General features: G+C 41.4%; 2 protein-coding genes across 6 annotated transcripts in view; both read right to left on the reverse strand.

Moving 5' to 3' along the window:
• The window catches only part of Glg1 (golgi glycoprotein 1), a 123,177-nt gene extending 118,627 nt beyond the window's left edge, over window positions 1-4,550 (reverse strand). For 2 of the 3 annotated variants that reach the window (XM_078032662.1, XM_021721734.3), the window contains exon 1: window positions 4,059-4,550. In XM_078032662.1, the coding sequence (XP_077888788.1) occupies window positions 4,059-4,517 (459 nt within the window). In that variant the 5' untranslated portion in view covers window positions 4,518-4,550. The remainder of the gene's footprint in view (window positions 1-4,058) is intronic. The other variant, XM_005318423.4, reaches the window with a different exon arrangement.
• A 10,249-nt stretch (window positions 4,551-14,799) lies between these two features.
• Rfwd3 (ring finger and WD repeat domain 3) overlaps window positions 14,800-27,023 on the reverse strand; it is a 41,939-nt gene continuing 29,715 nt past the window's right edge. For all 3 annotated transcript variants that reach the window (XM_013365157.4, XM_078032665.1, XM_040279361.2), the window contains 5 exons: window positions 26,697-26,847; window positions 25,702-25,878; window positions 22,978-23,192; window positions 20,490-20,701; window positions 14,800-17,320 (listed from right to left, as the gene is read on the reverse strand). In XM_013365157.4, the coding sequence (XP_013220611.2) occupies window positions 17,177-17,320; window positions 20,490-20,701; window positions 22,978-23,192; window positions 25,702-25,878; window positions 26,697-26,847 (899 nt within the window). In that variant the 3' untranslated portion in view covers window positions 14,800-17,176. The remainder of the gene's footprint in view (window positions 17,321-20,489; window positions 20,702-22,977; window positions 23,193-25,701; window positions 25,879-26,696; window positions 26,848-27,023) is intronic.

A 27,023-nucleotide genomic window follows, 5' to 3' on the forward strand; every position in this document is an offset into this window, starting at 1 on the left:
AAAAAGGGCTGGGGATGTAGCTCAGTGGTTAAGTGGCCCTGGGTTCAATACCCAGTACCCTCCCCCCAAAAAAGAAAATCCCAGAAAACATATTCCATTCATTTCTCTTCAAATGTGCCCAGCTGTTATTGTTTTTTTGTTTTTCTTTTTTTGTTTTGTTTTGTTTTGTGGTGCTGGGGATTGAACCCAGAGCCTTGTGTATTCGAGCTAGGCAAGCACTCTACCAACTGAGCTATATCCCCAGCCCTGGACTCAATCAATTCTTAAACTAAGTGGAAAGAAATTTCCTTTTGCTTTCTTTAGTAACTCCACTTCCTAAAGAATATACACAGGATTCATGGTACTCTTCTTTTAATATTTCTATATATAAAATTAGAGGAAAATTCATTAAATTGGAAATTTAGCTCCCTCACTCCAACAAAAATAGCCTATCTCCAATTTGCATGACATCTTTCTTCCTCTGAAGCATAAAACCACATCCATTAGTTTACTCATCCTCAATCAGTCGACAATGTTTCCTGATCCCAGCACTGAATTAGGTAGCCTGGAAAGTTACAAAGATGATACAGGATCTCATTTATATACATTATACCCACAAAGTAAGAAAAATATAGTTATTAAAATTATATCCTTGCTGGGAATCTTAGTCAATGGAAGAGCAGGGACTAAATTTTCAGGCCAGTCTAGGTGTCTTTATATATGAACAAGTGAAAGAAAAATAGTACCTACTAAATTAAGCAGACATCAAAATTAGACAAATCTAAGTAATTTGTGGATGATGCATGCCTCTACACCCTTCTACACACGACAAAGGACCATTGCTCCTATAAGTGGTGGTTTCCACATGTCCTTAACGCATACAAAGAGACATGCACTCCTTAAATGGGCTACTTTTTGCCACTGTCCCTAAAAACATCCTGTTTCTGCCACAATCCACTAGCAATGTGTTTGGTCCCCAACATAAGGACCTGTTTGAGGAGCCTATACCTATTATCTACCTTCAAAGTCCAAATAAAAGCCAAGCACTCCAAATAAAAGCCAAGCACTCCAACTAAGGAATCTGAGGCAGGAGAATCTCCTGAACCAGCCTGGGAAATTTAGTCAGAAACTCTTTAAAAAATAATAATAATAATAATAATAAAGGACTGGGAATACGGCTCAGAGGTAGAGGGCCTCTGGGTTCAATACCCAGTACCACAAAACAACAATAAAAAAAGACCAAGAATCTTAGCTGTAACTACTAGAGGAACAATTAAAGAATAAAATTAAAGAATAACTGTTCCTCTAATCTTCAAGCTATAGATAAGAAGTCATGTAAGAGTCCACATTTCTGGTAACTCTGGAAACTGTTTCCTGATTATGTATATGCCTTTTCTTTTTTTGGTACTGGAAATTAAATCCAGAGGTGCTCTACCACTGAACTATATTCACATCCTTTTTTATTTTTAATTTTGAGACAGTGTCTCACTAAGTTGCTCAAGATCTCACTAAATTCCTGAAGCTGGCCTCCAACTTGATATCCTTCTGCTTTACCTCCCAAGTTGTTACAGCTGTGCCACTGCACCCAGTTATGTATGTATTTGCATCTTCTGAATTACTTTTTTTTTTAAAAGAGAGAGTGAGAGAGGAGGAGAGAGAGAGAATTTTAATATTTATTTTTTAGTTATCAGCAGACACAACATCTTTTTTTTTTTGTATGTGGTGCTGAGGATCGAACCCAGGCCGCACGCAAGCCAGACGAGCACGCTACCGCTTGAGCCACATCTCCAGCCCTGAATTACTTTTTTTTTTTTAAAGAGAGAGTGAGAGAGGAGAGAGGAGAGAAAATTTTTAATACTTATTTATTTATTTTTTTTAGTTCTCGGCCGACACAACATCTTTGTTGGTATGTGGTGCTGAGGATCGAACCCGGGCCGCACGCATGCCAGGCGAGCGCGCTACTGCTTGAGCCACATCTCCAGCCCCCCTGAATTACTTTTATATATAACACTAGAGCAAATATCACAGTGGTAAGAAGGAGAAAATTGCCAACGGTAGCAAATTTCTACAAACCAGTCATTTTTCCCAAGACTATTCCCTTAAATAATTGTGATGATACAATATGCCAAATAAAACAATATCAAGGGGGGTGGGGTTTGGCTGGGTGGTAGAACACTTGCCTAGCATGTGTGAAGCACTGGGTTCAATCCTCAGCACTAAATATAAATGAATGAATAAAATAAAGGTCCATCAATGTCTTAAAAAAAAAACAATAACAAGGGGCTGGGGTTGAGGCTCAGCAGTAAAGCGCTTGCCTCGCATGTGCAAGGCACTGGGTTCAATCCTCAGCACCATATAAAAGGAAATAAATAGAATAAAGGTATTGTTTCCAACTACAACTCAGAAAAAATTTTTTTTTAAAAAAGTATCAATCAACAGCTTCATTCTACTTGCCAAAATTTTGAAAGTAATTCTGTGTACCTACACCTTTGGAAAAAGTATTTCACAGTGGAAGAACTCTTGCCTAGCATGTGCAAGGCAAAACTCTGGAGTCAATTCCTAGTATAAAAAAAAAAATTGAGGGCTGGGGATGTGGCTCAAGCGGTAGAGCGCTCGCCTGACATGCGTGCGGCCTGGGTTCAATCCTCAGCACCACATACAAATAAAGATGTTGTCTGCCGATAACTAAACAATAAAACATTAAAAAAATTCTCTCTCTCTCTCTCTCTCCTCTGTCACTCTCTCTTTAAAAAAAAAAAAAAAATTGAGGGGAGGGGAGGGGGGATAGTAGAGGATAGGAAAGGCAACAGAATACAACAGACACTAATATGGCAATATGTAAAACAGTGGATGTGTAACCGTTGTGATTCTGCAATCTGTACACGGGGTAAAAATGGGAGTTCATAACCCACTTGAATCAAATATATGAAATATGATATCTCAAGAACTATGTAATGTTTTGAACAACCAATAATAAAAATTTTTTTAAAAAATTGTTTTCTACTAGATTGCCTTCCAAACTTTAAGAATTGTCAAACTGTGCACTTAGAAGCACTATTAAATCTAGAGAAAAATTATCAATGTCTCTTACCTGAATCACACAGCAAGCAATATCAAAGCCAAATCTAATTAAGAGGTATTCAAGCCGGGCACAATGGTGCATGCCTATAATCCCAGAGAATGGGAAGGCTGAGGCAGGAGGATCACAAGTTCGAGGCCAGCCTCAGCAACCTAGAGAGGTCTTAAGCAACTTAGGCAGAGCCTGTCTCAAAAAATAAAAAAGGCTGGGGATGTAGCTCAGTGATAAAGCTACACTTTATCAGGGGGCTAGAGGGAGAAGGAGGGAGAGGAGAGGGGGAGAGGAAGAGAGAAATTGTATTCGGACCTCTAAAGGCCCAATCACAAACATTTATTACAGCTTCAAATGCTGCCTCAACTTTTTAAGCTTTAGGTCTCCTAGTCACCTGGCAAAATAGCTCTACAAATTTACCAAAGAATTGGAAGAAAAAAAAAGAATACATTAGTTTCAACACCAAATAAATAATACAAATTTGCGAATTACAAAAGAATAGGGTAAAGACAGTAAATTCTGCAGCTGACTGCAACACACACCAGAACAGAACCTGTGTTACCTAACGAAACATTACCTACTGCTCATAAAGCAGGTCGGTCTTTAACAACTTAAGTACGCCAACCATTTTTCATGTTTAAATGGATTGTTACAAATTGTCCAGGTCAAGACTGATGGCAAAATCCCAAATTGGTTTTCGGCGAAGAACCACTCTACATAGAGCATCACACAAAAGACAGGAGCAAACAGGAACACGTTCTGGGCCTTCGTGAATTGCGGCCGGGAGCTGAGGTCTTCGGCCGAGACCTCACAACAAGGAGAGAAGGAACGAAGGCCGGGGAAGGAAGGAAGGGGTAGGTGTGGGGGTGGGGTCCACTTCCCTGAAAGCGCCGCGGAGCGAGTGAAGCAGCACTAAGGAAGCAGCAGACCGGCATCGGCGGCTTCCAGGCCAGCTACACCCTTGAGCCCACACCAGGCCTATCCCTCTCAGCCCGGTCCGCTTCCTCACCTCCCTCACGTCCTGCAGACATTCGAGCACCGCCAGGTTGTTGCTCCAGGTGTGCTTGGGGCACACACGGGTCACGTCCTCCCTGCAGGACTCTTCCTCCGCCAGTTTCCAGCCCCCGCCAGCCCCGCCGGGCCCCGCTCCTCCCCGACGGGCTGGAGGCCCACCCGCGAGGAAAGGCTGCTGAGGCGGCTGCTGCTGCTGCTGCTGCTGCTGCTGCTGCTGTTGTTGCTGCTGCTGCTGCTGGAGCTGCGATGACTGAGGCAACTGGGGCGGCTGCTGACCTACCGGGCCGCCGCCTGCAGCCTGCCCTAGGAAAGGCACAAAGTTGGCGGCCAGGCCTTGGCCTTGGTTGTGGCCGCCCTGGCCAGTGAGTTTGTCGGCCCCGGCCGCCGCTAGCAGCAGCAGCTGCAGCGCCGCCGACAAGCGGAACATCCTCCGTACACGTCCACACGCCGCCATCTTGGGTCCGCGGCGAGCTCGACGCACTCGCCGGCGCCGCGTATTTAAATGAGGGGCGGAGCTTCGGGCGTGGGCCGGCGTGGCCCGAACGAGCCCCTCCCCTGCCGGCTCCGAGCCGCGACCCGGGAGCGGGGCGATTGAGTAGGCCGTGCTTCACATGGCCCACCTAGTGGGTCGGAAAGCGGCGCTCCTTACCCAGAGAGGAGCTGGGGTTTTTTAGGAAGCCTGGCTATGGGCGACACGGTCTGCTTTCCTTGGTTATTGTCACAGAAAAATACCAAAGGTGTTAGAGTTGCCACAACCAAGATGGCCGATGGAATACGTCGCTGGTTCAATGACTTGGGTAAAAGAAAAACTTTATGTGTGAACAGGTGAACTTTACACGACCAGGTGTATTCCAGAATCTAAGAACTTCTTAGAACTGTGCCTCCTTCCTTCCACCTGCCTCAAAATTCTTTCTTACCCAGAAGGGAAGGCAGCATTGAATAAGGGTTCAGAGCACAGCTCATAATCCTTGCTCTTTGGCAGATTAGGTAAGAGGTCAAATGTCAAGTGAAATTGTAAAAGCTAGAGATAAAAACAAGGAAAGTGCCTAACACATTAAGGAACTCCAAAAGTTATAGCCAATATTATTAGTAAACAGTGAATCCAGGCGTGGTGGTGCACCCCTGTGAATTCAAAGCCAGCCTCTGCATCTTTGAGAGACCCTAAGCAACTCAGACCCCTGTCCCCGTCTCTAAGTTAAAAAAAAAAAAAATGATGTGGCTGAATGGTTTAAACACCCCTGTGTTCAATCCCTGATTCCAATGGTGGAGGAGGGGTGGCAGAGAGAGAGTGAAGCCCTTTGAAAATCTTCATTTTAAGTCAGAACTTAGACTAATATTTAAAGGATTTAAAAACAAAACAACAACAACAAAAAAAAAACAGGCCTTTGAGGACTCTGGTTAAGTATGTGTCAGCAGCTATTTTGTATGCTGTTCTGCATGCAACATCTTCAGCAGCACTTTAGGCACCCCACCCTAGTATCTCCTCCTCGTTAGGAAAGATATCTTCCCAATCCAGATATCTTCTTTACATTCATTGTCTTATTTCATGCATGCATCAGACCTAGGTTAGGTTCTAATTCAGCTAAGGAATGAGACAAAGTTGTTCCGCACAGGGAAATTAAAGTGAGCTTCCCAGGATTAACTCTGCCAGACTGTTGATAGCCTCCAAACAAAATCCCTGGATCTTCCCAGCTCACTTGTGCACTTTTATCCTATTCTGCCATTATAGGATGTTGGTGAATGAGGGCATCCTGGGACAGGTAATCCCTGCTGGTTACCATGTTAAAAATGCAGTTTCTACTGAAGGTCAGATCAGATAAAACTAGAACCTAACAAGTCAGGCAGGGGTTTTAGGACCATGAAAGGAATTCTTGAGACAGAATATGGTATGGGTACAAATTGCCCACTGTGTCTGACCCCAAACTTCTATCTCTAGGAATAAGAGCATGTTGGCCTCTCCACCAAAGCTAACCCTTGCTACAGTCACAAAATAATCCTGAGTCTGCTGCCACCTTGAGCATTGACTCAGACAGCCCAGGGTGGACTAGGATAAATGTGCATGTTCATTAGCAGACTCATGGAATAGATAAATCTCAGTTAAGCAAGCCAGAGACATCACTCAAATTCCTTGAGGAGTCACTGGGGGCAATTAACTTTCTTTCTTTTTTTTTTTTTTTTTAAAGAGAGAGTGAGAGAGAGAGGGACAGAGAGAGAGAGAATTTTAACATTTTTCTTTATTTTTTCTTAGTTCTCGGCGGACACATCTTCATTTGTATGTGGTGCTGAGGATCGAACCCTGGCCGCACACATGCTAGGCGAGCACGATACGGCTTGAGCCACATCCCCAGCCCCAAGGGCAATTAACTTTCAATGCTGGGTCTGCCTAGCAAGTGGAAGGTTTTTTATTTATTTATTTATTTATTTTTGGTAGGAGGACTGAACACAGGAGCACTTAACCACTGAGCCAGGGATTTTATATTTTAGAGACAGAGTCTCACTGAGTTGCTTAAGGCCTCACTAAATTGCTGAGGCTAGTTCAGAATTCTTGATTTTCCTGCCTCAGCCTCCTGAGCCACTGAGATTACAGGCATGGGGCTGGGGATGTGGCTCAAGCGGTAGCGTGCTCGCCTGGCATGCGTGCGGCCCGGGTTCAATCCTCAGCACCACATACCAACAAAGATGTTGTGTCCGCCGAGAACTAAAAAAAAAATGAATATTAAAAATTCTCTCTCTCTCTCCTCTCTCACTCTCTCTTTAAAAAAAAAAAAAAGAGATTACAGGCATGTGCCACAATGTCTGGCTAGTGGGAGATTATTTTAAACCAGTTTAAGGTTAGAAACTGACAGTCTGTTCAGAGAGGCCAGCAGTTGCCTATCTTTCATCATGAACTAAGGAAATTCTATCCTCAGCCTCAGATTTCCTCTAGAGATAGGAAGGAAGAAAAAAACCTATCTTGAAATCACAGTGCCCAAGCAGCAAGATACAGAAATCTGGAAACCTAGGCAGATTAGGCTGTGTCAGGCTAACCAAGATTTTATAGAAGGAACAGGCCCCTAAACCAGTTGAAAGATAAAGATGATAAAGTTCATTCACCTAACTCAGTTCTCCTGGCCTAATTGACTTTTTCAGTACTAAGGATAAAACCCAGGACCCCTTGCACCCACAGTGAGTGCTCTAAGCGCTCTATCACAACATACTCAGGACTCACCCACCCACCCCATTTTATTTATTTAATTTTATTTTGAGATAGGGACTTGCTGTGTTGCTCTTGGTTGGTCTTGAATACACAATCCTACTGCCTCAACTTCCCCAGTAGATGGGATTATGGGCATGTGCCACCACACACTCAGTATAATTGACTTTTTTTTTTTTTAAAGAGAGAGTGAGAGAGAGGGGGACAGAGAGAGAGAGAGAGAATTTTAATATTTATTTATTTTTTCTTAGTTCTCAGCGGACACAACATCTTTGTTTGTATGTGGTGCTGAGGATCGAACCCGGGCCGCAGGCACGCTAGGCGAGCGCCCTACCGCTTGAGCCACATCCCCAGCCCTATAATTGACTTTTTAATATAAAATATACTACTTCTAGAGCTTGGGTGAGATCAGTGGTATAGTGCTTCCCTAGCATGCTCAAGGCCCTGGATTCCATCCCCAGTGCCTGGAAAAAAAATTTGGGAAAAAAAAAATAGGACGCCACACATATTCCCAGCAACTCAGGAAACTGAGGCAAGCTCAAGGGTAGCCTGGGCAATTTAGCAATGACACCCTATCTCAAAAAAATAAAAAGGGCTGGGGATGTGGCTCAGTGGTAGGGTATCCCCAGGTTTGTCACAGAAGAGAAGGGTCCTTCCCTCAGGAGAAGGGTCCTAGGGGCTCCCAGAAGATAGGGGAAACTCAACTCAGGACCAGGGGGGTTCCTGGTATACGTGAAGGAAAAGAATTTCATCATAAATCAGACAAAGACATAGACAGAGGTTTATTTAGGAAGGTAGATTCACATTCAAGGGAGAATGCAGGCTGTCTTTTGAGAGTGAGAAGCAGCCCTGACTTGGGCTCAGGGTCCAATATTTATGGAAGAGCTGTATCAGGGGCCAGATTGGAGGTGGATCCAGGATGGAGCTGCACAATTTCCAGGCCAATTTTCCCTGCACTTGCATATTTCCCTCATTTTACAAGGGCATGGGCCTTGTTGCTCAACATTTATAACTATGCTTTCTACATCTCAATGACTTATGGGTGTTTCCTCTAATATTCAGTAATTCTCTTTTTATCCTACATCCCTATTTCAGGTTCAACCTCAGTATCATAAAAAGGAAGAAAGAAAGAAAGAAAAAACATAAAGAAGAAAAAGTATTTCGTCTTCTGGGGCTGGGTGTAGTTCAGTAGAAAAGCATGTGCTTAGCATATGTAAGACCTGGGTTGAATCCCTAGCACCAAAAAAAATGAAATATATGGTCTCTATCAGAAACTAGGAATTTATTTTATGCTTTATTGTACTTTTGTTTCTGGATCCGAACTTCCTCCATACATTCATTCAATATGTAAATATTGAATTTTTCTTTTCTTTTCTTTTTTTTTTTTTTATTGGTGGTAAGGATCAAACTGAGAGCTTTGCATACACTCGAAGGTATTTTACCTCTGAAATATATCCCTAACCCCTTGCCACTGTTTAAAATTTTTTTTCTTTCTTTCTTTCCTTTCCTTTCTTTTTTTTTTTTTTTGGTACTAGGAATTAAATCCAGGAGTGCTTTTACCACTGATTGAACTATATCTCTGGGCTTTTTTATTTTTCATTTTGAGGCTGAGTCTTGCTAAATTGCTGAGGATGACCTTGAATCCTCTTGCCTCAGCCTCCCAAGTCATGGGGATTACAGGTGTGTGCCACTGGATTATAGGTGTGTGCCCAATGAGCATTTTTATAAGTGCCAGTCTTGTTAATAGGAGATATAAAAAGATAATTAAAAAAGTGCATGATAATGTCAGATAGTATTAATGCTATGAAGAAAATAAAAGATATATGGTGTGACTAAGAAGGGCAGGATTTTTATTATATAAAGGGAGCTAGGGAAAAACTTTGAATGATAAAAGAGCTTAGAGCCAATTGGCATGAGAATGGCAACTATGTAAAGAACAGGATCTAAAAATTCTTCCAAAAGCAGAGATTATCAGCTGAGTTCAAGACCATGAGGAGGTGGAAATAAGAATTCAAGGCTGGGAATACAGCTCAGTTGGTAGAATGCTTGCCTTGCATGCACAAGGCCCTGGGTTCAATCCCCAGAACCATAAAAGAAAAAAAAAAAAATTCAAAAGACAGGCCTGGCCTGTAATCCCAGTGACTCCAGAGGCTGAGGCAGGAGGATCATGATTAAAAGCTAGCCTCAGCAACTTACTGAGAGGCCTTAAGCAACTCAGCGAGACCCTGTCTCTAAATACAATATAAAAAAGGGTTGGGGATGTGGCACAGTAGTTAAACAGTAGTCAAGCACTTTTGGGTTCAATTTAAATACCATGTACAAAAAAAAAAAAAAAAAAAAAAAAGGAAGGCCTGAGTGTGAATTGAAATGAGGAGAGAGGGAGAAAAGGGCAGAGAACTGGCCAGAGGTCAGATTATATCAGGCCTACTAAACTATTTATCTATAACTGAGGAGGCTTCTGATTCCAACTGTAACTGAGCATTTGTATTTCTACTGAAACAGAACCATAAAAATTAGCTCAGTTGGTAGAGTGCTTGCCTTGCATGCACAAAGCCCTGAAGTTCAATCCCCAGCACCACCAAAAACAAAACAAAACAAAACCAAACCATTAGATAAAGCCAGGCATCGTGGTTCACTTCTGTAATCCTAAGGCAGGAAGATCACAAGTTCAAGGGCATCCTTTTGCAATTTAGCAAGACCCTGTCTCAAAATAAAAAAGGGCTGTGGATATAGCTTAGTGGTCAAACGCCTCAGAGTTTAATCCACATTGTCACAAAAAAAAAAAAAAAAAAGAGGGCTGGGGATGTGGCGCAAGCAGTAGTGCGTGAGGCTCAGGTTCGATCCTCAGCACCACATACAAAGAAAGATATTGTGTCCGCCGAAAACTAAAAAATAAATATTAAAATTCTCTCTCTTAAAAAAAAAAGAAATTAAAAAATTTTTTAAAAAACAATATCATCTTCTGAGGACTGTTAATTTACTGTTGGGTTATTTGTTTTATTGGTGTTAAGATTTTTGAGTTCTTTATATACCCTAGAGATTAGTGCTCTATCTAATATGCGTGTGGTAAAAATTTGCTCCAATTCTGTAGGCTCTCTATTCACCTTACTGATTGTTTCTTTTGCTGAGAAGAAGCTTTTGAGTTTGAATTCATCCCATTTATTGATTTTTTATTTTATTTTTTGCTATGGGAGTCTTGTTAAGGAAGTCAGGGCCTATTCTGACATAATGAAAATTTGGGCCTACTTTTTCTTCTATTAGGCACAGGGTCTCTGGTTTAAGTCCTAGGTCCTTGATCCACTTTGAGTTTTGTGCATGGTGAGAGATAGAGGTTTGATTTCCTTTTGCTACATATGGATTTCCAGTTTTCCCAGCACCATTCGTTGAAGAGGCTATCTTTTCTCCAATATATATTTTTGGCACCTTTGTCTAATATGAGATAATTGTATTTATGTGGGTTTGTCTCTGTGTCCTCTATTCTGTACTACTGGTCTATAAGTCTATTTTGATGCCAATGTATTGACTTTCCAAAAAAAGTGCCATTTTTGTAACCATTGCTCTGTAGTATAGTTTAAGGTCTGGTATAGTGATGCCACCTGCTTCACTCTTCTTGCTAAGGATTACTTTGGCTATTCTGAGTCTCTTATTTTTCCAGATGAATTTCATGACTGCTTTTTCTATTTCTATGAGGAAAACCGGATAAAACACAATATCTTTGTAAGGGCTAAGAAAGTAATCAATGTAGTCAAGGAATGAGGGACTACAATTTTAAAGGAAAGGGAAGTATACAGGGAAACTCTTTCCTATGTATTTTTTCTGAGTATACTAAGTTGTGTGTGGCTCACTGGAAGAAAGCCAGAGCCTATGCAGAAAGTAGCAATCTTATGGAGCTAAATACACAGGTAGACTTGGGAGGTTAAGGCAGGAAGATGGCAAGTTTGAGGCCTGCCTGGGCAACTTAGCAAGACCCTGTCTCAAACTAGAAATGGGCTGAGAATTGGAGATATAGCTCAGTTGGTAGAGTGCTTGCCTCGCATGCACATGGCCCTGGGTTTAATTCCTGGCACCATAAAAAAGTGTGTGTGGGGGGGGCTGGGAATGATTTTGAGATAGGATTTTGTTGTTTCTGAGGCTACCCTTGACTTGCAATTCTCTTGCCTCAACCTTCCAAGTTGCTGGGATTACATGCATATACCATAGTGCCTGTTACCCCTAGTCCTTTGTAATTTTGAAACATGGTCTGCCTGAATTGCCGAGACTGGCCTAGGACTTGTGATCCTCTTGCCTCAGCCTCCCAAGTGGCTGGGATTAAAGATATGTGTGACAGCGCCCAATCAACATGTAATTTTTTTTTACATTCATTCATTTATTCAAGTTATTTTCTGAGCACCTCCTATGTATCATCTGCTTAGGGGGAGAGCATTGTGGTTGGAAGAACTAGTCTAGACTGTGTTCCATTATCCACTTCACCAGTGCTTGCTGGTAGACTATTCTGGGTTCTCTGAGAAGTGAACTGAAAATGGGACTAGTCAGGCAAAAGATTTATTAGGATGAAATCCATGAATCCCTGGACACAAGGGTCACAGCGCTATGGTAGCTGCCATAACTTAGTTTGGCAGGCCCCTTGATGTATACCTGACAAAGTGTACTTCCTGTAGGAACCCAGGATCATACAGGGCCCATACTGGGTTGGGAAGCATACAATCACTTGGGTCATTAGGAATGATAAGTAGAGTCATGCCTATTTCTCCACATTGGTTCCTGGACCCATGTACTCTTCCTACTTTGGACAGAGCATTCTAAAGAATGGCACCCCATCCTTTCAGAGGACAGCTTATCAGCTAGTGCTTCTGCTCTGCCTTTAGAAGGTTATTACCATGCTGGGCAAGGTACCATACAACTCTAACTACAACCAGAGGCAACTTAGTGAGATTCTTTTATCAAAATTAAAAAAGGCTGGGGATACAGCTAAGTGGTAGAGTGCCCGGGGTCCAACCCCCAGTAAATGGCAGTGCAGGGTACTGGGGAAGTGGGGTAAGGTCATTACCAGGTTTCTGGATGGAGTGGAATCTGATACAACCACAGGAACCTATAGTTAAAGATCCACTTCTGCACCCCATTCACTGCAAAGAATATTCCTTGGGGCTAGGGAGGGTATAGTTCAGTGCTAGAGCACTTGTCTACTAGCATGCACTAGGTTAGGTGGTGGGGTTCAATCCTCAGCACCACCCCCCCCCCAAAAAAAAAAAGAAAATCCTTTGTTCTCTGGATCAAATGCTATGCTGTGTAGCTTTGTCTCCTTAAGACACTTGGCTAGCTACTCTGAGGAGGAACTGCAAACTTATACCCAGAATAGGTAGTCTATTCTTAGCAGAGGGAATGGGCCCAATGTAGCTGATTTGACACTGAACTTCAGCCGCTTGGTCTTGTCTATAAGTAGTGCATATCAGACTCTGCTGGTCTCTTTGCTGACAAATTGGAGGTTCAGAGGCAGCAGTAGCTCCATCTGCTGTGGTAAGCAAAAGAGTCCATGCTATTGGGTTCATGTGGGGTCAGGAATGGGTGAAGGCTGGCTCATGTCAATTAGCTAGGTAATTCTGCCCCATGGTTGTTCAGTTCAGTGCCTCTTCCATGCTTTTTGGACATTTTCATGAGATACAAAAATCTTTACATATTGTGTCCACTCCCATGTTTACCTGCATTCTTCTACAGTAAACCAGGATGTTAAACCTTGCTTTGGAATTTGTATGTATTCTTGTTTCCCACAAATGGCATAGATTATTTATGTAGAGGAATTTATACATATTCTAACGTCAACTCTCTACCACCTTTTAGGGCCCTATCTTTAGTGATGGCTCTAATCTCTATCATCCCTCATCCTCTCAATGACATTATCTTAAGTTTATCATCACAGTCGGGGGTGGGAAGCAGTTTCTTTTGGTTTTCTTTTCAGTTCTGGGGATTGAACCCAGGAAGGCTTTACCACTGAGCTACACTCCCAGATCTTTATTTTGTACCAGGGATTAAACCCACATCCCCAGCCCTTTTTTATATTTTATTTAAAAAATATTTTTTTGGTTGTCAATGGACTTGTATTTTACTTACTTATATATGTGGTGCTAAGAATCAAACTCATGCTAGAGTCTGCACATGCTAGACAGGTGCTCTACCACTGAGTCACCATCCCAGCTCCTCATATTCTTAGATAGGGTTATCACCAAGTTACTTAGGGCCTTGCCAAGTTGCTATGGCTGACTTTGAATTTGTGATCCTCCTGCCTTAGCCTCCCAAGCCGCTAGGATTATAGGAGTGTGCCACCAAGCCTGGCCCCAGATTTATTTTGAGACAGGGTCTCACTACTATAGAGGCTGGCCTCAGACTTGAGATCCTCCTGCATAGGCCTCCCAAGTGGCTGGGAGAACAGGTGTGTACCAACATACCTGGCTTGTATGGGGAACAGTTTCTAATATTTACATTTGGACTTTCCTGCCATAATTAATTCTTACACTATAGGCCAGATACATGACATAGGGTTATTCCAAATCACTTAGCTACATATTTAAGGACTGTGAAATCACTGGGTGAACTCATTCAGTGGGCCGTCATTCTTTAGTCAAGATGCCACGATTTTTTTTTTTTTTTGAGGCGGGGGTGGGGGTGGGGGACTGAGGATAGAACCCAGAGGCACTTTTGAACCCTTTTTTGTATTTTATTTAGGGACAGGGCCTTTTTAAGTTGCTGAGGTTGGCTTTGAACTCACAAGATACCATTTTTATGGCAAGGGATTTTTGGACTCCAAAAGAAAGAGAAAACTAGGTTAAGTAGCCAGAACTCTGCTGAGAAGAAAAGAGCCCACTTGCCCATTGCTACTGCCACCATCATAAGCGATGCCAGCAACTAAAATAAAGGAAAGTCATTTCCTTCTTTCTCCTTTCCATGATTAATATAGTATAGGGGACAGTACTGGGGACTGAATCTGGGGCTTCATACATGCTAGGCAAGTATTCTACCACTGAGCAACACCCCAGTCCTTTGTTTTTGAGAAGGTCTTGCTGAATTTTCCAGGTTGGCCTTGAACTTGAAGATCCTCCTATCTTATCCCTTTGAATAGCTAGGATTATAGTTGTGCACCATCATGCCTGGTTTAGTGGAGGTTCTTAAGAAGCAAATACAGTTTCCCATTAGCAATAGCAAAATAGAATTGGCAGCCAAAGTCCCAACCACCTCATCAATTTAAATAAAATGTTTACTCTGGCTCCAGGAACTATTTTTTTTTTAATTTTTAATATTTATTTTTTAGTTGGCGGACACAACATCTTTGTTCGTATGTGGTGCTGAGGATCGAACCCGGGCCACATGCATGCCAGGCGAGCGCCCTACTGCTTGAGCCACATCCCCAGCCCCTCCAGGAACTATTATGTGTAACTCAGAGGCACTACTAGAAAAAACAGAGAAATCCACCAGGCTACCTAGGAGAAATCTACCCGTTTCAAGACACAGACATGTTCCTGCCTCTAGGAGACAGACAAAAGACACCAGGAGCTTCTGTTACACGTGGCAAACTTTTATTTTCATATTAACATTAAAATACAAAACATAAACATAAAAAAACATAGATTTTGTATGATTGAATGAATGGTATGACGCTATATTATGTACAACCAGAGAAATAAAAAGTTGTGCACCTTTTGTGTAAAAACAAACAAACATACAGAATTTGAACAAACAGAAGTCCCATTGCCCTATTTTCAAAGCAGGATATATACAAAAACAAGATCATTTTGAATTTAACTCCACACCCTTAAATTGGAAAACCTAGATAGGGATGAAGAAGAAACATGGTAGAGCAAACACCCTGATGTGCTTAGGAGAGTACAGTCTGGGTCTATAGATGAGATCTCCTACAACTGTGTGTGGGCATGGGGATAGGAAGTAGGGTAAGGTTTTCTTGTTAGAAAAATCAGTCAGTCATGTGACTTTGCTTCTAAAACATAAAAATTTAGGCTTAGGATAGAGCAAAGTAGTAAAGCGAATGCTTAGCATTTATGAAGTGCTGGGTTTGATCCCCCCCCCATTCACCCACGCCACCAAACTTGAATTTACTATAGAAATGCAGAGACTGCTATGATTTGATATTTTTGCAACTTCCCTGGTAATATATTCCCTGGTTCCTACTCTTGGGAGAATCAATCAGCATTAGTTCAGTTACTTCAAGGCAAGTCAAATCCTAACACTGCCCTGGCCTCAAGAGAAAAGTGGCCATTACCTGATGTGGTAATGTGCTGAAGCTACATGTGTTCCTAGTTTTTAATTCAAATCCCATTCTGCCACTGAGGCACTAGGCCAGGGTAGCTCTCTTAATCATCAACATATCAAAAGGAGTCTCTCCTCTTGAGAAAAAGGGGCTTTTCCTAGGCTGTATACATTGGGTTTTTGAAAGATACCCTCTAACAGAAAGCTGTCATTAAAAGACACCATTAGAACTTCCGGGAAAAATCTACTCTATCAATCCCTTGGATAGTAAGAAAATCCTGGAAACAACTAAGGAATGGACAGATAAGAACTATTTTATTAAAAAAAAAAAAAGGAAGAAGAAGAAAACTCCTCTACAAATTATTTAATTAAGAAAATCACATTATTAGCCATGTGCTCCCAAGAATATTGATCTGCCCATACCTTCAGGAATGTACTGCTATGGACAGTGATTTCCCAGAAAAGCCTGAGGCAAAACAGACAAATACAACCTGAGAGTGGATCCTAATGTTGGGCAATGAGAGTTGGTGAATGCTTTCCCTGTCATCCCCATAGGTCTCCAACCACTAATTATCTTCCTGAGAGTAATCATTTTACTAACAACACTTTCAGAAAAGGTTAGGGAGACAAATCAGAGAAACTTGAACAGAAACATGTTTCAAGTAGGGAAGCCTTTACTTAGGCATTATAAACATGCTCAAAACCCCCTTCACTTTGAGGAATTGGCTTTATTCAGATAGGAACTCTTATGAAAATGGGAGAAAAACAAGCCCTTCTTTTCTCCACAACAATCTGAACAGCTTTTCTTGCTCTCTTTAGTCCCTGGATCCTGATCTGATATTAGGGGAGATTCAAGTAAAAGCCTTGATCCTTTTCTAGCAGAAGGGAAGAATAGTAGTCTTAAAACACTGGCTTAGATTAGAAAAGAATGCTCCAACAATTGGTCCCTTTCCTTAGTCTAACAATGCGATAAGCTTAATATATTCAGCATTATTAGCTAAGACCCCATACTGTCATTAGCCATGTCTATCGTTCAACTTAAAGAATGCCTTAGCACTATGTACCTGGAACATGACTACTGATATAATAAAGTATACCAGATGTGTACTACCACACACTTCTGTTGGGGACAAGAGCATCTAGTTAATGAAAAGTTAATGAGCCTATAAGCTTAAAATAAATCAAATTCTACACAAGGTTCTACAGTGCCCTCTTATGTTCAACAGAAAAAAGACTTTTGCATCCACTAAGCAGGAAGCGGGTTAGCCCCTTAGGATGCAGCACAATAAGGCAATTAGCCCAATAGACAAAATGACTAAGGTGGATATCATATCCCCCAGAAAATGCTTGGTGCATCCTCCTGTCCTAAATGACTACTAAGAGGACTCTCTAAAGCAAAGATTTATGAAAGATTCATGAAAGCTTATAACCTGAGAAATGGATAGTATAGATGGAATACCAGTCACTCCTTGGATGGACATAGCAGATACACAATCCATAGTGTTTTGGTGATCTGGATTCCTAGAATCATACTAATCCAAATGAACCATGATCCCCAAATTCTAGCTTGCAGACAATAAGCAGGGATATTGTTCAGGGCTGCTAGGTAATAGCAAACAACATTTAAAGTTAACCAGCAGCCTGTCTGAAGGGTCTTAAGACCAAGGTCACTCCCACTTATAAAAGTGGACAGTCTTCTCTGTTAAGGTAGCCAAGTAGCTGTTATGGTTCACCTCAAATGGGCAGACATCCAAAACAGGCTGATCAGTCTGCAGGTCCTGTAGCAATGAGCCACTGCCAGCATCCCACAGCTAAAGAAAACAAGCAGAGAGAAAGGTCAGCAGTCAGTCAGTTCAGCTGAAGACTTGCTTTCTTTGTCATCAAACAATTCTGGGGGGGATGGGGGAAGATGAGAAGCTGCTGCCCTTGGGAGTAAACAGACCCTCCCTAACCTTCACAAGGGTGCACAAAGCCAACACACAATCACTCCACTGTTCATGTATAATCTTGCCTACTGCAACCAGCAATTAGTTCTACCTGTGAATGAACCTGAAGAGAAAAGCCCAGCACTCATTATTTCCATCTATGTGTCAGGCAGTCTTCTAGGTATTGTCCCTTCAAGGTACAGAAGGGTCAATAAAACAAAGTCAATCTCATAAGCCATGCATCACCCAGAGTAAAAAATTATTAAGCTTTTTACCACATCTGTTTTTTTTTTTTAAAACAACACAATTTTTTTTTAATATTTATTTTTTTTTTTTAGTATTTGGCGGACACAACATCTTAGTTTGTATGTGGTGCTGAGGATCGAACCCGGGCGCTAGGCGAGCGCGCTACTGCTTGAGCCACATCCCCAGCCCCAACCACATCTGTTTTTATTGATTTTTTTTTTTAAACCAAGGATTGAACCCAGGGGTGCTTAACCATTAAGCCACACCCCCAGCCCTATTTTATATTTTATTTAAAGATAGGGTCTCTCTGAGTTGCTAAGTACCTTGCTAATCTGCTGAGGCTGGCTTTGAACACTCTATCATCCTGCCTTAGTTTTAGCCTCCTGAGCTGCTAGGATTACAAGCATGCACCACCGTACCCGGCCACATGTTTTATTAATCCTATTTTTCCTTGCTGATTTCATGCTGTTTATATCCCTAAATCAAAGACATTTTCTTACATAGCTACAAAATGAATGATAATTCCATATTATTATTATATATCTGGTGCATAACAAAATTTTACAATTTTCCACCTCAGTACTAGGGACTGCTAAACTACATTCTCAGCCCTACAGCTGGTGTGTTTGAATCAGGCTCCAAGTAAGATCTACATTACATCTGGTAGTTACAAACTGTGTGTGTGTGGTGCTAGGTATCAACTATAAGGCTTTGTGCACGCCAGGCAAGCATTTACTGAACTATGCCCTGTCCAGTAATAAACTTTTTTTTTTTTTTTTGGTAATGGGGATTCAATCTAGGAGTGCTTAACCACTGCCCCCATCTTTTAAAAAATCATTTTTTTTTTTTTGAGACAAGATCTTGCTAAATTACATAGGGCCACACTAAGTTGCTGAGGCTAGTCTTAAACTTGTGATTCTCCTGTCTCAGCCTCTGAAGTTGCTGGAATTACAAGCATGTTCCACCAAACCTGGCCCAATTATAGAATCTTTAATAAGTCTTTTATTTTTTCAGTTGTAGATGGACACAATATCTTTATTTTATTCTTAAGTGGTGCTGAGGATTGAACCCAGTGCCTCATCTGTGCAAGGTAGTAAGTGTCCTGCCACTGAGCTACAACCCCAGCCCCAATAAATCTTTGAATCTACAGCAGATCCAGTGTTACTTTTTTTTTTTTTTTCCTTCTGCCACTGAATTGTTATGGAAGCAATTCTACAGTAATTCTACAGAATACTCACAATCTGGCTTTGTCTGTTTGCTTTCTGGTGTATCATTTAACTTGTTCCTCTATTCTCTGCAATTCTAGTTAATAAAGTCAGCATTAGATTCTAGAGTGGCTCTATCCAATATAGTGGTCCCTAGCCATAAGAATTTATCTTTAAATTGATTAAATTAAAATTAAGTTAAATATGGGTTGGGAATGTGGCTCAAGTGGTAACGTGCTCGCCTGGCGTGCGCGGGGCGCTGGGTTCGATCCTCAGCACCACATAAAAATAAAGATGTTGTGTCCGCTGAAAACTAAAAAATAAATATAAAAAAATTCTTTCAAAAAAAAATTAAGTTAAATAAAAATGAAATTCTTCATTTGCACAAACCACATTTCAAGTGCCTCTGTGCTTAGTGTGACTGTATTCGACAGCCCCTCTCAGATAGCTTAGAATCAGGTTTAAGAACATCTCATAGGAGGCACCATGTGCTTCATATTGCCTTACATCAAAAAGCTGTATTATTTCTGGCTAACCCATTTATAGTGATGTCAAGATTGATCTACATGTTCAGGTGGTGAAAGGATGATCCCTCCACTCTTAAGATTTCACATCATTTGTTGATTTCATCTGAGCTGATGAAACTAATGCATGAATTAATTACTTTATAGTTTCAGTAGAGCACGCATGCATGCATTCATTCATTCATTCATACCAGGGATTGAACCCAGGGGCACTTAATCACTGAGCCACATCCCTAGTCTGTTTTGTTTTTTTAAATTTTGAGATAGGGTCTTGCTAAGTTGCTCATGGTTTCAATCCACCATACCACAAAAAAGGAAAAAAGTGTTCTGGTATGAAACATTACGGCTCAGTTAAAAAAAAAAAAGAATGAGTGAATCTAGATATTGAAATGGAAAGACACCTTAACTAGGAAGTAAAAGGAAAACAAACAAATCTCCCCCCAAACAAAAGCCAAGTTCAGTGATGCAAGCCCATAATCGCAGTTATTTGGGAGGCTGAGCAAGGGAAATGCCAAGTTTGAGGACAGCCTAGGCAACTTCACGAGAGTGTCTCAAAATTTAAAATAAAAGGCCTATACATAGTTCAGTGGTAATGTGCCTCTGGGTTCAATCCCCTGTACCACAAAAGAAAACAAACAAAAGTAAAAAAATGAAAAATATGATGCAGTATGTGAAGTGTGAACTGTATAAAAAATAAAGCAAGCAACCATGCATCTAGAGATACACAGGATTATGAAGCATAACTCTGTGCATGTGCTGAGTATTGAACCCAGAGCCTTGCACATGCTAGACAAGCTGTCTACCACTGAACTACAACTCGGGCTCTATTAATTTTTTTTTTTGTACCGGGGATTGAACAGGGGCATTCAACCACCGAGCCACAATCCCAGTGCTATTTTGTATTTTATTTAGAGACAGGGTCTCAATGAGTTGTTTAGTGCCTCACTCTTGCTGAGGCTGGCTTTGAACTCACCATCCTCCTTCCTCAGGCTCCCAAGCCACTGGGATTATAGGTGTGCATCATTGTGCTTGGCTATTAACTAATTTTTAAAAATACAAAATAAAATAGAACAGGCTTACCAGAGCAGAGTTTGATGCTTCATCCCCAGTACACACCAGGATGCTACCATCATTCTCTGGGCTTTGAAAAATGGCACTTTTGGTCAATAGTTTGCAAGTGGGTCCCCCAAAGAATGTTTGCACAGGGTGGCAGGAACAAATTGGTTCTCCAGCATTATCCAGTTTGTAGGACATTTCCAGCAGCACACTTCGTAGGGTATTGTGGTTTTTATCTATGGGACACAGAAATCAGTGATGGTCCATGGGGATGGTTCAAAGAAATAAAAAGCACCTGAGCCCTAAGACACTTAAGATAGGTGAGTAGGAAAAGTAATAAGTACATTAAACCATAAAAATAGCTACAAAGCAAACACAGTAACACAGCACAAGTGAAATTCAGAACCCTAGGCTAGGATGAAATAAGTTTACAACAAATTTTTGCCTCAGAAAAACAATTCTGAGAACGCATTATCCATTTAGTAAAATCACTATATCCTGCCAGGCCTTTGCTGGGGAATTTTTCTCTCAAGAGTGCTGACTAAAAGCATTTTTTCCTTTCCCCAGTGAGGACCCACTGGAATTGCACATTTTATAAAGTAAAAAGCATGATATTAGAGAAGAAGAAACATAGTCAAGAGAGGCAAACAAAAGCTGGAGAACAAAATGAGACTCCCAAGCTTTCTACATAGTCATAACAAATTATCCTTGGATATAGTGGACTCATGGGATGACTAAGAGCCAAAGGGCCAGAAAGGTCAAAGAGACACTTTCCCAGTTCAAATGCAACATCAACTCTGACCAAATTGTCAGAAATTTATCTGCTTGTCATGTTTAATGCAAGTGCTGTCTTGGCATCCATTTTTAGACCAGACCTAAGCTTGAAAACCTATCTCAATACTTTTCGCCTAGTTAAAACTTCTCCTCCCCCTGCATGGTTGTTTGCAATATAGTCCACTTGTTCCTTATCCAACTGATCAAAAATCTAGTATATCCCAAAACTGTTGACCACAATAAAATCTAATGGTCAACAGTCATGTAAATAAATCTTCTTTTCATGTGTGTTTTCTCTAAGCTAGCTAGCTATTAACCCCAAGGGAAAATTTAAGGAATAACATCCATGGATCTTAATAAAGGTATAGTCCTAACAGGTCATTTTTTTTTTTTTCTCTTGCTCTTTAGCTGCTGGTTGGGCATGTGTGTCCCAGAAAGCTTCTCCTTATTCCCACTGGCTCTGCAAGGCACAATGCCTTTTCTCTGGAAAATGTAAATAATAAACTCCTGTGCTGCGCCCCGTTTCATCTGATTGACATACTTAAATCTAACTTTAGGTTTGAGATTCTCTTAAAGAGTGGATATCTTTTTTTTTTTTTTTTAAGAGAGAGTGAGAGAGAGAGGAGGACAGAGAGAGAGAGAGAATTTTAACATTTATTTATTTTTTCCTAGTTCTCGGCGGACATAACATCTTCGTTTGTACGTGGTGCTGAGGATCGAACCCGGGCCGCACACATGCTAGGTGAGCGCTACCGCTTGAGCCATATCCCCAGCCCAAGAGTGGATATCTTAACAGGAATAAACTGGTCTCAGGCCAGCTAAGAGCTCCCCCACCCAAGGTGTCTGCCAGTATGAACAAAGGGATACTTGGTGACAGGTCTCAGGCACTTAGGCAATAAGCTATTTGCCAGGATAAACAAGTATCCTATGAAAGGCACACTGTAAAGAAAAACAAGTAAATCCTCAAAGCCCTCTTAGGGTAGGGCTAGAGTTCACAGCTATTCTCCTGAGAGACCTCAAGATCAAATTAGGAAAAAACCTACAACAATGACCATTATAGTTCATTAAGAATTTTCTAAGAACCTGTGACTTTTAAGAACAGTCATCTATCAAGGTTTTCAACCCTGGTTCTGGAGACAGTGTAGTTTAGCTGGCTAGGTGCACATACCCATCTTTGTCAGTCTTCTCTTATTTACCTGGTTTGCCTCAAATAAGAATAGTTAATACCCTAGTCTGGGCCATACTTGGCTGCCTTCCTTTGAACCTTTTTTTTTTTTTTTTTTTTAAACTGGGGATTGAACTCAATTTTATTTTTTATTTTGAGATAGGGTCTCACTAAGTTGCTGAGATTGCATATGGAAGTCATTATGCCCGGTCTCATCTCTACCTCTTTTAGGTGAAGTGAGGGTCAGGCAGAAGACATGAAGCTGATCTGAAGGTGGCCCAATGTCCTCAAGGGTAGGCTTCCTCATTCCATTACTGCTTTAAGAAATAGTGGTTAATTGACTTCCAGAAGTACCAGGCAGAATTTGTTCTAGTTCTCACAAATAAAGAGCAGGAAGGCAGGCACTATTGGAGGAACTGAGAGCCATCAGCTTTACTGTAGTAGCAAGAGCTATAACCCAACCTGTTGCTTACTGTAGCCACCCAAAGGAGAGCCAAACTCTTCTTCCCTCTCCTAATACCCATTGGCTTCCAAATAAAACCAGAGGAGGCCTCAAAGGACTCCAACACTCACCAGGCCTGTAGGTCACAAGACAGTGTCGGGTGCTGCTCTCCGTCTGAAAGTCTACATAGCCCCCTGGCTCTAAGGGCAGCACATGAGGCCAATGAGAGAAGCCCACTTTTAGCTCCCAGAAGGAAGCATTCTCCAATGTTCCAGCTAGCACCCCACCATATGGAAATACAGCGGAGGCAGCTCTCGGTATATATGAAAGAGATACCAGTGGGCATCTGAAGGAAAAGAAAAAAAAAAAACATGCATCAAATTCCAAATACAATACTTGGACTTCCACTACCAGTGGAATCCTGGATCATATCCTTACGTCTACAGAAGAGATTAACAGACCCAGGGGCCAATATTCCCTAACATCTGACAAAACAACACTTGAGCTGGAATCTGTGGCAAATGTCTGTAATCCCAGTTTCCAGGCTGGGGCAGAAGCACTGTAAGTTCAAGACCAGGGTTGGTAACAGCAAGACCCTGTCTCAAAGTATCAAGGGCTAGGGGATGTAACTCAGTGGTAGAGGAGTGCATACCTAGCATGTTGAAGGCCATGTGTTCAAACAAACAAAACCCAAAAGAACACGAAACTAAAAACCCTCTGTGTGGGGGGGTGGGGGAGAGAAGCCTCAACACCCTTCAGAGTAGCCAGGAATGTAGGTACATGCCACACCTGGCCCTTGCTATTTTTAATTTAAATTATTATACATTAATGGCAGTTATCTATTTGCCTGGAGTTCACATCAATCACTTTCATGTCCATGGATCACATCACTGAAGCATAATTCCTTTCTATCTTCTTTAAGATATTTTCTATTTGGCCAGGCTACAGAATCTACTCACCTTCTGAGATCTTTTTATACCTCCAAGACAGTTCACATGGTGTTCTACACATTCTGAGAAGCCACAGTGGTGCAAATGGCCAACCAATACCAGAATATGGACAGATTTTTTGTTATAAACCTTGAAATCCCAGAACTAGATTAAAAATGATACAGCAGGGGCTGGGGATGTGGCTCAAGCGGTAGCGCGCTCGCCTGGCATGCGTGCGGCCCGGGTTCGATCCTCAGCACCACATCCAAACAATGATGTTGTGTCTGCCAATAACTAAAAAATAAATATTAAAAAAATTCTCTCTCTCTCTCTCTCCCTCTATCACTCTCTCTTTAAAAAAAAAAAAATGATACAGCAATATGGCATCCTTAGGCCAACCTGCACTTTTTTTTTGGCGGGGGAGGGGGTTGAACCTGAAGGATATGGAAATGACAGCCTAAAATGACACCCCCAAGATAGTGTGTGACCCAGGAGGAGTGTGAGAGGGAGAAGCCAAAACACTAATCCTTCCCCAGTGACAAGACAATCCCTGGGAAGGAGACACACATAAATCCTAAAATGGCGGTCACTGGGAAGAGGACAAGTATTGATCCTTTCCCAAGTAAATTCTCACCCAATGACAGTGAAACTACACATTAAACCTGTCCCTGTGACAATATGCTGTCCTCTGGAGGACAAGATAAGCTCTGAACACTGAGCTCTGAACCCTCCATCCTTGTCCTGCAAAAACACTGCCTAGTAAAAACAAGTCTCACATTTTCACAATCTCTTTCCTGAATGCCCAAACTGATAAGCAACCTCTCAGTGTGTAACCTATAAAACCCCAAGCTCCCTCTGTAACCGGGGGCCGCTTTCTGCCCAGAAAGTGAGCACAACCGATGCCTGACTCCACTGCTAAATAAAAGACAGTGCTGACCCATGAAGTCTGCTCTCCTCTGGTTATTTGTACTTTCGTTATGGTGCTGAAACCATTTTGACTATTTTTGCTAACAAAACCCAAGGGCACTTTACCCACCGTGCCATATTCCCACTCCTAGCCTTTTAAAATTTTAAGATCTGATCTAGCTGTGCTGCTGAGGCTGGCCTTGAACATGAAAATCTCCTCTCATAGCCTCCAAAGTTTCTGGGATCCGGGAATGGGCCATCACTGCTACCACCAACCCCAGCAGATTAAACCATAATTAGGCTTTTTTTTTTTTTTTTTTTGGGTACTGGAGATTAAACTCAGGGACACTCCACCACTGAGCCACATCCTCAGCCCTATTTTATATTTTATTCAGAGACAGGGTGTCACTAAGTTGCTTAGTGCCTCGCTTTTGCTGAGGCTGGCTTTGAACTCACAATTCTCCTGCTTCAGTGTCCCGAGCCACTGTGGCTGGCTATTAGGCTATTCTTTTAAAATCTTTTTTTTTTTTAAATATTTATTTTTTAATTTTAGGTGGACACAATATCTTTATTTTTATTTTTTTAATGTGGTGTTGAGGACCAAACCCAGCGCCCCACGCATGCCAGGCAAGCGCCTTACCACTTGAGCCACATCCCCAGCCCTTAAAATCTCTTTTGAGTGACAATTAAGTAGTTGTTTCAGCAAGTCTATGTTAATCACATTTAATGGGCCAAGAAACACCACCAAGGTTACATTTATAAGTTGTAGACCTGGTTCTAAAAACAGATAGAATTATATTTTGCCATGCTGGATGATTACTGACTCTTATGAACCTGGTTATACGTGAAACCAGAGTTTTCTACCATGTGAAATATCAAGGACACAAATTTTAAGGACCTTAATAATTCTGAAATAGAGACTGTTGATCAACTGTGGAATACCCTCTGAAGAGAGGGCGAATACTCTTACAATCTAAAAGCAAGCTACTATCTATAGAAAAAAAGTGAGTGGTTTCTTACCTGGCCTTCTGAGGTACTAACTCCTGCATATGACAACTTGTGTTTCTTAGGTCATAGACTAGAATCGAACCATTGGCTAGTCCAGCATAGATGTAATTGTTTTCATCATGGCACCAGCAACAGCTCCAGACAGGACGCCCGGTATTGTAAGTCTGGACAACAGTATTGGTCTCCAGGCTATGGAGTTATGAGAGATTTTTTTACTACTAAATCAAATACATGATGAAGAGGCAAAAATTTATCAAATGATAGATAATCTCTACTGGGGATGAAGGGGTGGAGAATAGGCCCCAGGGCATTTCCCTTATTTGCAGCTGTCCCCCCCCCCCATATTGTCTGTGGTAAATTAGAGCTTCTGTCATTTAGAAGCTCAGGCCTCAGAGGGAGGACACAAAAGGAACTCAGACAGACTGGCACTTGACCCGTTCTTGACTCAGTTAGCTGACCACCCCAGTACAACAGGCCCCAAGAACTTCCCTAGGCTCCTGTCCCACCCTAAATAAACCCACCAAACCAAACATCCTATAACCTCACTCAGCTGAACACTCAGACCCTTGTTTTCTACCCCAAAAATGTGCTCCTTTGCTGCTTAATAAAAGCATCATTGACCCATCAAAGTCTGTTTCCATTTCAGTTATATTTTGGTTTTAGAGAAAACAACCCAAACTGTCTGGATTCTCAATTTCCTTTAGGAATTACACAGATAACCCCTTAAATTTCAAAAATTTGGGGCTATAGCCTTTCCTCTTGAGTTAAAGAATAAATTAAAAGAATATATTAACAGTACATTCCCCGCTTCTCATTACCTTCACCACCTGTTACTTACACACATGTAATTTTAAAGAAACAGCATATTGAGTTTAGTATGTTCACTTTTAAACAGAATCAATTTTATGTAGATCTCAAAAGATAAGGCTTTAGACCAATAAAAGAGAGCTAAGGGCACCATAACATCAATATTAATTTGATGCAACCCAGACCCCTGACTTATTTACCTAGTCAGTTTAATAGTATTGTCTAGAGAAGCAGAGAGCAGCAAGCCTTTGGAACGACTACTAAAAGCCAGTCCTCGGATCTGTTTGCCATGCATTGGAATATACTGACTGCTTTTCATGTTGGCAGTACTCAACATCTTAACACCAAAGCCTACCAAAGAAGAGAGTAAAAAAATAGTTCAGTTAAAGTTAATTCAGGACCAATGAAAACTATCTTTTCAAGTAGCTCCTTTGTTTACCTTTCTTGGCACATAAATCCTCCAGAAACAGAAGGTAAAACAAAGAAAACAAAAATTCCCCAGTGCAATAATTTACTTAAAGCATGTA

This window comes from Ictidomys tridecemlineatus, chromosome 15, assembly GCF_052094955.1.
Source record: "Ictidomys tridecemlineatus isolate mIctTri1 chromosome 15, mIctTri1.hap1, whole genome shotgun sequence".
NCBI classification, from domain to species: domain Eukaryota; kingdom Metazoa; phylum Chordata; class Mammalia; order Rodentia; family Sciuridae; genus Ictidomys; species Ictidomys tridecemlineatus.